The following is a 12,601-nucleotide window of genomic DNA, read 5'->3' on the forward strand; positions in this document are numbered from 1 at the left end:
CAGCCCGTGTCCCCACCAGGAGCTCCACCAACTGCAGGCCCAGGTCCCAGACACTTCTGTGAGGGGCAGCAGCCGAAATCCACACCTGGATGGAACCATCAAGGGCGTCAGGGCCTGGCACAGGGAGCGTCTGCAGGAGCTGGGCACGAGCCCAGGCCTGGCAGGAAAACAAAGTGAGGGCACCTGGAAAGGGTGGGGTGGGGCCCCCCTCTCTTCAGGCCAACTTCAACCCCAGAGAAACACCCCCCGCTCCCTGATCTGCTCTGGAGTAACTCAAGATGTGTTTGAGAATACGTGACACCTTTTGAGCTGTCTTTGGGACAAGGAGCAGCCTTAAGTAGAGGGAGGGAAGATGAGATATTGGGAAGAAATTCCTTCCTGTGAGGGTGGGGAGGCCCTGGAACGGATTTCCCAGAGCAGCTGTGGCTGCCCCTGGATCCCTGGCAGTGCCCAAGGCCATGCTGGACAGGCCTGGGAGCAGCCTGGGACAGAGGGAGGTGTCCCTGTGCATGGCAGAGGTGGGATGGGATGAGCTTCCAACCCAAACCATTCCATGGCTGTGATTTTAGCTGGAGGGGCTGAGAGTCACTGCAGGCAGCAACCTGGGACAGCTCGGCTGGCACAGATGGTCCAGAGACTGGGGAGGAAATCAGGATCACCAGAGCCAGGTGGGAAATTGCGAGAACGAAGGACCAAGTGGGACGTTGGGAGCACAATGGGCCAGGTGAGCACAGCCATGTGTGGGAATTACTGCAGGGAGGGCAGATTGGCTGCTCCTGAGAATTCCACAGCCACCTTTCCTGATACTGGAGCAACTTGTAATCCACAAGGAAGAGGGGCTAAAATCCTGCTCCTCCCTCCCGTTAAAACCAGATTCCATTTCAGTCCTGAGCTCAAACCATGACTCTGAACAAACTCCCCCCATCCCTCTGCCCAGAGTCCAGGCAGGCAAAATCCAGCCAGGAATGAGCTGTGCCAGCAGCAAACCCCAAAGCCTGCCCCTGCCCACAGCCCTGCTTCAGGTGACAGAGCCAGGGCAGGCTCCAGACCTGGCAGGAAGGTGATTCCTGCATATTTTCCAGAGCTCCTGAGCACCCAGGGCAGCACAAAGAACTTGGCTGAGATTGGACATGCAGCTAAAAGGGAAACTTTAATAAACAACTCATGAAAGACATAAAAAGCATAAAAATCCAACCCAAATGCCAATGCCAGGACAGGGCTGAACATCAACACAAAAACTGGGAGCAGGTCCTTGGAGTTAGTTCCCTAAAAACTCTTCCTACTGCAGTAACAACAATTTCCCTGGTATGTTGAAGACCCATTTTGGCAGGAACAAGTTTTTGGAATGGGGCATCAACTGAACCCTCACTGCAGGAGACTCCAGATATCACTAAATACCCTTAAATAGGGAGTGGTAAACAGAGACACTCAAAAATAAGGAATTTATCTCCCAATTCAGTGGGACACATGGAATTTGAAGCAGTTTTAGATCCCGCAAGCTTTGGGCTTCATTTAGAGAGGGAAAGGGTTTAGGAGGTTTTTGAGGAGTTATTTTGCTACAAGGAGCCTGAAATCAATCTGTCAGTGCTGCCTTTGTCAGAAACAGCTTCAGTCACAGGAGAATGTTGAACCCCAACCCTGGGCCCATTTCCAAAGAAAATAAGGGGAGACCCAAGCTTGTTTTCTTCCTGGTATATTTAAAAAACGCAACCCAGGGTGAGCCCTTGGCAGGGGCTGAGGAGCCTGAGGGATTGGAGTCTTCCAACTCCTGTTAAGAGGGAGAGAATCTTCTGGTCTTTTGCAGAAGCACAGCAGAAATGTGGGATTTGCCTTTCCAAGGGTGAAATCCAGCCCGGAGCAGGGGGTACCAAGCACAAGGGTAACAGCAGGGATACCCCACCTGCATCCTGGGATAAATTTCACCCCACAGGCTTGATCCTGCTCCCAGAGGAATGGCTGAACTCCAAGAGTGCAGGATCAAGCCCGGCAGGGCAGGGCCAGGGCCTCAGCACTGCAGGCGTTTTGCAGCCAATTCATCCTGCAAAAGGCTCCAAGACTTTTCTTTCCACGGTTTCCCTCAGGTGCTGGGAATGCCAAGCTCCATTCTTGGAGTTACTTCCTGACGCTTCTCCGGCTGGACGAGGTGGTGGTGATGGTGTAGGACTTGGTGGAGCCTCCAGAGGAGAACCCGAGTGCTCCGCTGCCCATTCCCGATCCCAGGCTGAGGCCTCCTCCGATCCCTGCTCCCAGGAATCCGCTGGAGCTGGAATATCCGCCCCCGCCGCTGGAGCTGACCACGGCTGCGGTGGGAGAGGAGCAAGGGGAGCGTGAGCACCTGGAACCCCCACCCAGCACCCTCAGGAAAGGCTCCCATGGGATTGTGGAATGGGTTGGGTGGGAAGAACATTAAAGCCCATCCAGTGCCACCCCTGCCATGGCAGGGACACCTCCCACTGTCCCAGGCTGCTCCAAGCCCCGTCCAACCTGGCCTTGGGCACCGCCAGGGAGAGGCATCTTCCTGGAAATCCATTCCAGGGCTTCCCCACCCTCACAGGGAAGAATTTCTTCCTAATATTCCATCTAAACGTCCCCCTTTTTCAGTTTAAAGTCCTTCCTTCTTGTCTTGTCACTCCCTCACCCAACCTGGTTCAGGATCCCCTGAGCTTGGAGCCCTCATGGAGAACCCCTAGAATACCCATGGAGAATCCCATTTCACAAACACACTCAGCTCATCTCCTGGTGGTTCCCCAATTCCCAGCAGGAATTAAGTGGCTGAAAATCAGAGCCACTGGTTTGGAGCATCCCTGAGAGAGCAGCTCCTGCCCAAGGTCCAGCCAGGTGAGGATCCAACACTTCCCAAGATGGAAAAGCACCCTCTGCCATCACCTGTGCACTAATTCCCAACCTAGGGAATGCATTTCCCAGTAGTGCTTTTCTATCCATACAAAAATGGGAGGAAAGGAAGATCAATGCTGCCCCAAGTCCAATTTCATCTGGGTGAGTTGGAGCTGAGCTCAGGATGGAGCCCCAGCACCACCCCCAGCCTCAGGGTGCTCCCAATAAGGAGGGCTGAACTGGGACACTCTGAGCCACCATTTCCATGGGTTTACAATGAGGTGGAACCACGACAAACAACAAAATCCACTCACAGATGTTGACGTTGCCAACTCCATCCCCAGCCAACCTGAAAAGACAAAGGCAAGGGGAGGGATTAAACTCAGCTTTCCTTGGTCCTGGGGCTCGAGGAGGAGGACAGAGGCAGGGAGTTACTACTCCAACTGCACCTGATCCAGGGAGGATCCCTGGGCCCTCCAGGGCTTTGTTCCAGCCCTGACTTTCCCAGCCCTGTTATTACCATTGCGGGGAGGACAGAGCACAGAGGTTCTGTCCTAATCCCACAGGGATTTCCACTTGGAAATGTTCTGCCACAGCATCAAACATGATGGAAACCAATTTTTTCCTTCTTTGCTTATCTTCCCCAAGTTGGTTTTTTTTTTTTCCCCCAGAATCTGCCAGTTTGGCTCTTCTGCCAAAGCATTTCCAGGACCAGAACTCAGTTTTTCAGAAGTTTCCTTGTCTGCATTTCCTTGTGGAAATCAGAACTGGGCTCTCACAGCATCCCCAGGCAAAAGGAGCAAAGGGCTGGATCCTTCCCAGAGGAAGCACAGGGAATCTTTGCTCACCAAGCCCCCCAGGTGTCCTCACCTGCTCTCCTCGCCCTCCAGCAGCTTCCTGTAGGTCGCAATCTCGATGTCCAGGGCCAGCTTGACGTTCATGAGCTCCTGGTACTCCCGGAGCTGCCGGGCCATGTCAGCCTTGGCTTTCTGCAGAGCAGCCTCCAGCTCCTCCAGCTTGGCCCTGGCATCCTTGAGGGCCATCTCCCCACGCTCCTCGGCCTCGGCCACGGCCGCCTCCAGCTTCGCTCGCTGCAGGGACAGAGCGGCCACATCAGGGGGCTCCTGATCCCTGGAGGAGGATCCTGGGCTCCAAACCTCTGGCTCTGCTGCCCAGGCCCCCTTCGTGGATCTGGAGCTCAACTGGATCCCTGGGACTTCATCCCTACCTGGGGATGGTTTCTTGGGCACTGGATGGAGATGGAAATTCATCTCCTTCCAAGGTCTCCCAGAAGGAAGACTAAGTTTTTCTCCACTGACTACACTTTTTTCAGGTGATCCTGAGCTTCCCAATTCCCCACATCCCACAGATCCACTGGGGTTCAGGAAAATTCAGGTTTTCTCTGCTCCCTCTGTTTTTTCAGAGCTGGGCAGGCTCTGGCTGAGATGTGGGCAGGTGTGGGCTGGAGCACAGCTGGAGCTACCAAAGACCCAGCCCCACTCCAAGACCAGCCCTGTGGGGCCCCAGGGAACCCCAGCTATGCCCCCACAGCTCCCAGACCTCCATGTTTGGCACAAGGTGCTCGCAAGAGGCTTTTTGCTCCCATCCATTGTCCAAGGGAGCCCCACCAGGACAGCTCTTGGCTGGTGCCAGAGCCTCCCTGCCCTGAAACCAAATAATCCGGGATGAATCACCAGGTTTATCTGGAGCTTTAGGAGCTCCAGGCCAGGCCTGAGCCACGGCCCTGATAAGGCGATAAAACCCCAGTGAAAGCAAACAGAGCTCCCCAAATCTCCGTGTGTGTGCCCAAACATGGCGTTCCCTCCTGGGAAAGGGAGTGGACAATGATCCCAGGAACAGGAGGGCATTGTGTGGGGGCCCCTCTGTGCCCCAGGGGTGATTTTCACTTGTCCTCTCCCGAATCCACCTTCCTGGCAGGATCATCCTGCTCCCAGTGCACCCCCTCCCCCAGCAGAACTAAAATCCTTCAGGATGAGCAGTGCAGCTGCCCCAGAATGGTTCTTACAGACCATGGAATAGTGAAGGTTGGAAAAAATCTCTGAAATCACCAAGTTCAAGGGGCTGCGTGACACCCAGACCCCTGAAACATCCCTAACATCACAGAATGTGCAGAGCTGGAAGGGACCCAAAAGGACCACATGACAACCCTAAAAATCCCACTAACCCTGAAATTCAACACTTGAGTACTGTCCAAAGGTTCCTGGAGCTCTGGCAGCCTTGGGGCTGTCACCATTCCCTGGGGAGCCCCTGTTCAGTGCCAGACATCCTCTGGGGAAAGAAGCTTTTGCCAATATCCAAACTGACCCTCCCCAGACACAGCTCCAGCTCCTCCCTCAGATGCTGTTCCCAGTCCCCAGAGGGATCAGTGCCAGATCCCAGCTCCAAGGCCAGAGAAGACAGGAGAGGGGCAGCTCCTCACCTGGGCCTTGGCATTCTCGATCTCCCCCTGGATCCTCTGGATGGCCCTGTTGATCTCCGTGATCTCATTCTTGGTGTTCCTCAGGTCATCCCCGTGTTTCCCGGCTGTCACCTGCAGCGCCTCATACTGGGACAGAGCAGTGGGACACAAAGTGATGGGGTGAGGATGGCAGGGAATGAGCGGGATAGAGCCCCCCCCACTCATGGCACAGGGGATACAGGTGCTGACAGAGCTGGAGATCATGGAATCATGGAATGGTTTGGCTTGGAAGGGACATTAAAGCCCATTCAGTGTCACCACTGCCATGGGCAGGGGCACCTTCCACTGTCCCAGGGTACTCCAAGCCACATCCAATCTGGCTTTGGACACTTCCAGGGATGGGGCAGCAACAGCTTCCCTGGGAAATCCATTCCAGAGCCTCCCCACCCTCACAGGGAGGAATTCCTTCCCAATACCACATCCATCCCTGCCCCACCCTCACAGGGAGGAATTTCTTCCCAATATCCCATCCATCCCTACCCCACCCTCACAGGGAAGCCATTCCCTTTGTCTCACACTTCAGGCCCTCTCCAGCTCTCCTGGAGCCCCTTTAGGCACAGGAAGGGGCTCCAAGGCGTCCCTGGGTGTTTCTCCCCTCCCAGAGCTCACCTTGCTCTGGTACCAGGACTCGGCCTCGGCACGGCTCCGGTTGGCGATCTCCTCGTACTGCGCCTTCACCTCGGCGATGATGCTGTCCAGGTCCAGGCTCCGGTTGTTGTCCATGGACAGCACCACCGAGGTGTCGGAGATCTGGGCCTGCAGCTCGTTCAGCTCCTGCAGGAAAAGCAAGCCCATTCGTCAGTGAGGTTTCAGGGCCCCTCTTTTGGAAGCCAATTAAAGAGAGAATCCAAGGAGAGAAGGGAAAGGGAGGCAGGTAAGAATTCCATCAAAATAATTATTAATTAGGAGGGAAGCAACTTTGCAAAGCACAGAGCAACAACCAACAGCAGAGCTGGAGCTGTTTATCCTTACTTTGGCAGCAAAGCTGCTTATCCCACTGTCATCCCATTCCTTAGACAACACCCAGCTAGCTGCAGAACCTGGAGGGGCCAAATTCCAGCACCTCTCTCAAGGATGTGTGTCCAGCTCAGGTAATGCCTGCCCTTGCAAACAGTGGGGAGGAGGAAGGAGCCTGGAACAAGCAGCTTTCCTTCATTCTTGTCACACAGCACCACCTCCCCCAGCCACTCGTTTTCCTTGTTTTCATACAAACAGCATCCTAAATACAATGTCTGTCCCCTTATGTCTGCAATCCATCCATCCCACATCCCACACAGGGAGAAATCCGTGTGACAATCCACAGAATTCAGAGGAATCACTTCACTTGCAGGTATAGTTTTGCTTATGGAAGGAAAGACTCCATGAATCCATCACTTTCCCCAAGTTCATTTTCCCAGCCAGCATTCCCTGTTCTCCCCCTCTGAAGGAGCAGAAGGGTCCTCACCGCCTCATGGAAAGCCCTCAGGAAGTTGATCTCATCCGTCAGAGCATCCACCTTGGCCTCCAGCTCCACTTTGTTCATGTAGGCAGCATCGACATCCTGGAAAAATGAGGAATAACCCATGAGATTGTGGAGCTTTGCTGTCTGAGCCCACCCAGCCTCTCCTGGCTTCCAAAGGAGAGTTCCCCAAACCAGCTCCAAGTGTCCCAGTGGCACCCCAGGGCCTACAGATCATCTCCCAGGGCATTGAACGCTGCTGGAGTGCAGATCCTGAGAGTCCTGGGGATCCCTTGGATCCCTGTTTGCAAGTTCAGTGTCAGGTTGGACACAGAGACCTCAGGGAAGATCCCAAAGGAAGACCTGGCATCATCTCCAATAACCCCTGGGACCCAACAGCTCTTCCCTGCATGTGTGGAGACCTCAAGGCCTCCCCTGAGCTGCCTTTGGCTGGAATTCTGCCCCTCAGAGCTTCATCAGATCTGGAGTAAATTGTGAGTAGGGCAAAGAGTAAACTGTGAGTAGGGGCAAACAGGGGGAAGGGCTGCACACACTGATGATCAGTCCCAGGGAAGAGCCTTGGCTGCCCCATGCCTGGAAGGGTCCAAAGCTGGACAGGGCTTGGAGCACCCTGGGACACCATGAAAGGTGTCCCTGCCCATGGCAGGGGCGGGAATGGGGTGGAATTTAAGGTCCCTTCCCACCTAATGTGAGGATTCCCTGACCCACGATGATATTCACCTTCTTGAGCACCACAAACTCATTCTCGGCCGCCGTGCGCTTGTTGATCTCATCTTCGTACCTGCCAAACAAAAGGGATTTCTGTGAAGTTAGAGCCTGGATAAAAGGAAAAACATCCCAGTGAAAGGTTATCCCAGTCTCTATCCCTCTATTTCTTGGGAGCCAGCCCAGCAATTCCCCAGGGCTGGTGCACCAGCAATGCCACAGGTCTGCTCTGGATGTGCTGCTCCACATCACCACCACCTGAAAAGCATCTCCTCCCTGCTCCCCCATAAATCCTTACAATTCCCTGTGCTTCAGAAGATTCCTGCTCCTCTTTTGGGAGGGCCCAGGCTGTGCCCCCACTTTGTCACCAACCCTTCAGGGAGCAAATTCAAAGCGGGAGAGACAATAACAGATCCCACAGACTCCTCTGGGCTGATCCCAGCACCTGCTGGAGCTGCTTCCACTCTGCACGTCCCTACTCCAAACTGCTGGCAACATTTTGCAGGTGTTGAACATATGGCACTATCCTGGGAAGGGCCAAAGGTAATTAATTACCCTCATTCTCCTCTAAAGCCTCACCAAATTCCAGTCTTGGTGACTCCCGATCTTTAGGTGTTCACCCTTAGACGAGGGTCTCACCTGGAAATCTCCAGGGGTTCACCTAAAGGTCTCCAGCAGACAAAAATCCCTCTCCATAGATTTTACAGGCCCACCACTGATTTGCAAACCTGGATCTTGGAGCCCACCTTGACCTGTCTGTGCACTCCCAACCTGCTCAAACATCCAGTCCCAACCTGCTCTGGGGATCTGGGAATCCTGAAAGCCATCCAAGGGGCAGAGCAGGAAGCACTTTGGCTGTTTGGGAATTGCTGCCAGGTGAAGGCAACAATTTACATGGGCCCTGCATGGCCAGAGCTGGAATTTGCCTTCCAAAGCAGGAGCTGCTTCACCTGCCCAGCCTCCCTGCCCCTCCCTCCCGCTCCAACCTGGAATCGTGCCCATCCACACCAGGATCAATGGACGTTGCCCCTCTGGAGGTCACTGAGCTGCCAGTGCAATTCCAGAGGAATAAATCCCGGGAAGTGACGCAGAGGCGCCACCTCCACACACAAGGGATCAGCAGAGAGAGGTAAAAACACTGAATTCCTCCAAAATGGATCATCAAATTCCTCATTTCCTTGGATGCAGCTCCACTAAGCTGGTCAATGAGCTGGTAAAGCATGGAATCTTGGAATGATTTGGGTTTGTAGAGACCACAAAGCCCATCCCATTTCCACCCCTGCCATGGGCAGGGACAGCTTCCACTGTCCCAGGCTGCTCCAAGCCCTGTCCAGCCTGGCCTTGGGCACTGCCAGGGATCCAGGGGCAGCCACAGCTGCTCTGGGAAATCTATTCCAGGGCTTCCCCACCCCCACAGGGAGGAATTTCTTCCTAAATTGTCCAATATTGTCCCAACACCCCTCTGAAAGCCCAGGGCACTCACTCCTTGGAACTGAGCCTCGTGGGCAGCTTGACCCCAGCTGGCTCCACACCCTCTCCCACTGCAATTCCTGAGTTAGGGGCTGGTGTCAACCCTGTAGCCTTTCCTCCCCTAAATATCACCCGTGAATTCCTGTGGAAACCAAACCTATGCGAAAGAGACCACAGGCACCCCCAGAGCACATCATGGTTTAGGTTTTCCATCTATAATTGAGATTTTCTCTACATAAACGGGGAGCAGCAGGTGCTGCATTCTAGTTACTGCATCCTCACTCCCTCGGCTCCTAATTCCTGCTTCCCTTCCCTTAGCACACAGAGGTTTGGCTTCCATGGATCTGTAGGCTAAAGGAATAAATTCATGAGTCTGTGGACTGAATCCATGGGAAATGTAACTAAACTTTGGGGTTTAATCCCTCTGGCTGCAAATCAGCTCCTTGCAGAGACTCCAAGGCCAGCTGTGGATGGAATAACCAGGCAGGGCTGGGGGCAGCATCATTCCCAAGCAGCTCTTTGGGAATCTCTGGGTATTGACTCTCCCTAAACACACCCTGGGGATTATCAGCTCTGTTTGTTTGCAGTTCCTGCCTGATCCAGTTTGCCAGCTCCGTCCTATTCTTCCCTTCCCTTTTCAGAGGCATTTCCCAGCTGGGCTGGGCCGGGCTGGGCTGGGACAAAGGCCACCTTTCTTCTGGGGCTCCTCCCAGGTGACACTGAAAAGTCACTGAAGATTTGCAGGGCAGCTGCTCCGTTCCCTGCCCAGGGAATCAGCTGGGAGCTCCCGTGGAGCTCTCGGGGCTGCAGCCACCCCAAAGAGCCACTTCTGACCCTGAGGAGGCCCCAAAGCACCACCTCCAACCCGGGGAGGCCCCAGAATGCCACCTTCAACCCTGACGAGGCCCCAAAATGCCACTTCCAAGCCTGAGGAGGCCCCAAAGCAAAGCCAAGAGGATGGAGGCTCCGGCCCATGTAGGAACAAGGTGCCAGAAACAACGAGCAAGAAGAATCCAGGCAGCTTCCCTGGACCAAACACCTCACTCCCTGGCAGGAGAGCCAGGGACATCCATGCCCAGCCACTGGCCCAGCCAGCAGCTCCACCACCCCGTTAGGGGGACTCTGATACTTTACTTGGTCTTGAAGTCCTCCACGAGGTCCTGCATGTTCTTGAGCTCTCCCTCGAGGCGCCCCTTGTCTGCCAGGAGCCCGTCCAGCTGCCGCCGCAGGTTGCTGATGTAGGTCTCGAACATGGGAGCGATGTTGCTCCGCGTGGTCTTCTGCTCCTGGAGGAGGCTCCACTTGGTCTCCAGCATCTTGTTCTGCTGCTCCAGGAACCGCACCTGGGAGGGAGCACGGGGGTCATTTGGGATGGTGGGAGAGAGGGGAGCTTACGCTGCAGGGGATGGAAGGGCTGGGCTGCAGGTGGGAATGCCAGCCCAGGAGTTTGGTGTTCGTGGGAAGCACCAGAGGAGGGTCATGGAGACCATGCCAAAGAGCTTGGCTTCCATGCTAAAGAGCTTGGTTTGTGACTTTGAGGCTTTGGAGGAATTAAAGAAAAGCAGATTCTGCTGAGTTGACACTTGACAGAAACCTGCCCCAGACATCAAACCCTCCAACTCCAGGGCTGGATTCCTCACATTTCGGGGATTCCAGAGCAGGATTTACACAAGGTTAGTTAGTGCAAGAGAGCCAAGTTGTGCAGGGCAGCATAAACACCCAGGGCAGGCTCTGCTTCCATCTGCTCTCCTGGGACAGTCTCTGGTTCCATCTGCTCTCCTGGGACAACTCCCTCCAGGAGCCTCTCCCTCCCCAGATTTGGTGCTGGGGTGGGGGTGCAAAGCCTGCACCCCCATTTGGGCAATCCCAGATAAATCAGGGCTGCAAAGGCAGCCCGAGCAAGGCGACCTGTTCTGTTTTCAATGCCAGCAGTGCTTTAATACATCGAATAATAAGAATTATTTGATTGCAGTGGGCAAATCCCACCACATTCTCCAGGACTGATCCTCATCCCATTCGTGATTAAACCAATTTTGAGTCCCACCCACTGTTCAGCAACCCCAGAACTGTGAGCCACTCCAAGCCCTCACCTTGTCAATGAAGGAGGCGAATTTGTTGTTCAGGGTCTTGATCTGCTCCTTCTCCTCCTTGCGGACCCTCTGGATGCTGGGGTCGATCTCCAGGTTGAGGGGCGTCAGGAGGCTCTGGTTGACGGTGACCTCCTGGATGCCGCCGGGGCTGAGGCTGCCCCCGAAGCCCGCTCCCCCATAGCCGTAGCCCGAGCGGACGCTGAAGGAGCTGCCCCCTCCCAGGCTGATCCTCTTGCTGGCCGAGCCCAGGTTGTAGAGGCTGGCGCTGCCGAAGCCGCCGGCGCGGCCGAGCCCGGAGCTGCGGCTGGAGGACACGGTGCTGACCCGCACCTGGCTCAGGGCTGGCCCGGCGGCCGAGCGGGAGCTGAAGGTCACCGAGCGGGACATGCTGCTCCGAGGGACGCTGCTGTGCCTCGCTCTGCAAAGCTCGGAGAGGTTGAGCTGGAGCCCAGGGGAGTGAGAGCGCTCCCGCTGCCTCCCCTTTTATCCGTTAGAAAAGCTGGGCTTGGCCCAAGGGCACCGCAGGGATCATTTTACTGCTCGGAGCTGGGTGTGCCTGGCTGCATTCCCACCCTCCAGCGGGGAAGGGAAGGGCCGCGGGGAAGGGACAGGACACACCTGGCGCCGTGTCCCCGCTCCTCTGCCACCTGTGCGCCGATCCCTGGTCCCCGTTCCCTGCGGATTCCCCGTTCCCTGCGGATTCCCCGTGCCCGCACGGGTGTTGCAATGGGCAGGGGGGGCACAGGGAATCCACATGGATTTGGAAGCGCTGCAGGCGGGTTCTCCCCTGGGCACGGGCCAAAGCTGATAAAGGGGCCCCGGCGCCAGGTCCTGGCTGTTTAATATAAACCAGGGCACTGCCAGCACTACCCAGAGCCTGCCTGCCCAGGGGGATATGTTTGCCCTTCCCTCTCCTGCTAATCCCTCAAATAAATCCTTAAAACCGAGGTGCGTTCAGAGGGTTGCATCCCACCCAATATTTAGTCCACACTCAAAAGGAGACAGGATTAAAATCCTGGCTGAATGTTCTGGGTCCCTGCTTGAATTTTTGGAGCTCTATAAAGAAAAAGTTGAGAAAAAAATTGGGTTTCAGGGTTTTCACCATTTGCAAATAGTTCCAGAGGGCCTCAACCCTTCACTATCAGGTTGTAAATTCCCCAGGAGATTTCAAAGTCTGGCCTGAAAGTGTCACCCTTCAGCTTTTCTGTCCCCAGGACAGGGAGATAAGGCTGGCCGCAAACTCAGCCTGCTCAAAATCCACCCGTCCTGCTCTGGAGGGAGAGGAGAAGCCTAGCTGCTGCAGGGGAATTCTCTTTTTGAAGAGGGAAAATGGGAATTCGATCCAGGAAGAGAGAGATGGGGCAGGATTCATGCAGGATTCCTGCCAGCCCTGCACCTGGCTCGGCTCCCACCATCACAGGTTGGACTCGATGATCTCAGAGTCTTTTCCAGCCTAATTGATCCTGGGATTATAAAAAAAATCCATTGTGTGTAAACGAAGTAGAGTGTTACAGACATGCCCTGCACCTCCCCTGGGGCTGGAGGACAGGACAGGGACCTCTC

At 55.1% G+C, this 12,601-nt stretch overlaps 1 protein-coding gene across 1 annotated transcript; it reads right to left on the reverse strand.

Annotated features, from left to right (window-relative positions):
* Nucleotides 1-1,131: 1,131 nt before the first annotated feature.
* Nucleotides 1,132-11,736, reverse strand: LOC121343242 (keratin, type II cytoskeletal cochleal). Its single transcript, XM_041418230.1, has 9 exons — nt 11,039-11,736; nt 10,083-10,291; nt 7,494-7,554; nt 6,759-6,854; nt 5,924-6,088; nt 5,276-5,401; nt 3,706-3,926; nt 3,150-3,184; nt 1,132-2,300 (listed from the first exon to the last, which is right to left on the reverse strand). Exons 1-9 carry the CDS (start codon nt 11,423-11,425, stop codon nt 2,113-2,115), a joined length of 1,488 nt encoding a protein of 495 aa, XP_041274164.1. The 5' UTR covers nt 11,426-11,736; the 3' UTR covers nt 1,132-2,112.
* Nucleotides 11,737-12,601: the final 865 nt, after the last annotated feature.

The sequence above is a fragment of the Onychostruthus taczanowskii genome, unplaced genomic scaffold (genome assembly GCF_017590055.1).
Source record: "Onychostruthus taczanowskii isolate IOZ18803 unplaced genomic scaffold, ASM1759005v1 scaffold107, whole genome shotgun sequence".
Classification (NCBI taxonomy): domain Eukaryota; kingdom Metazoa; phylum Chordata; class Aves; order Passeriformes; family Passeridae; genus Onychostruthus; species Onychostruthus taczanowskii.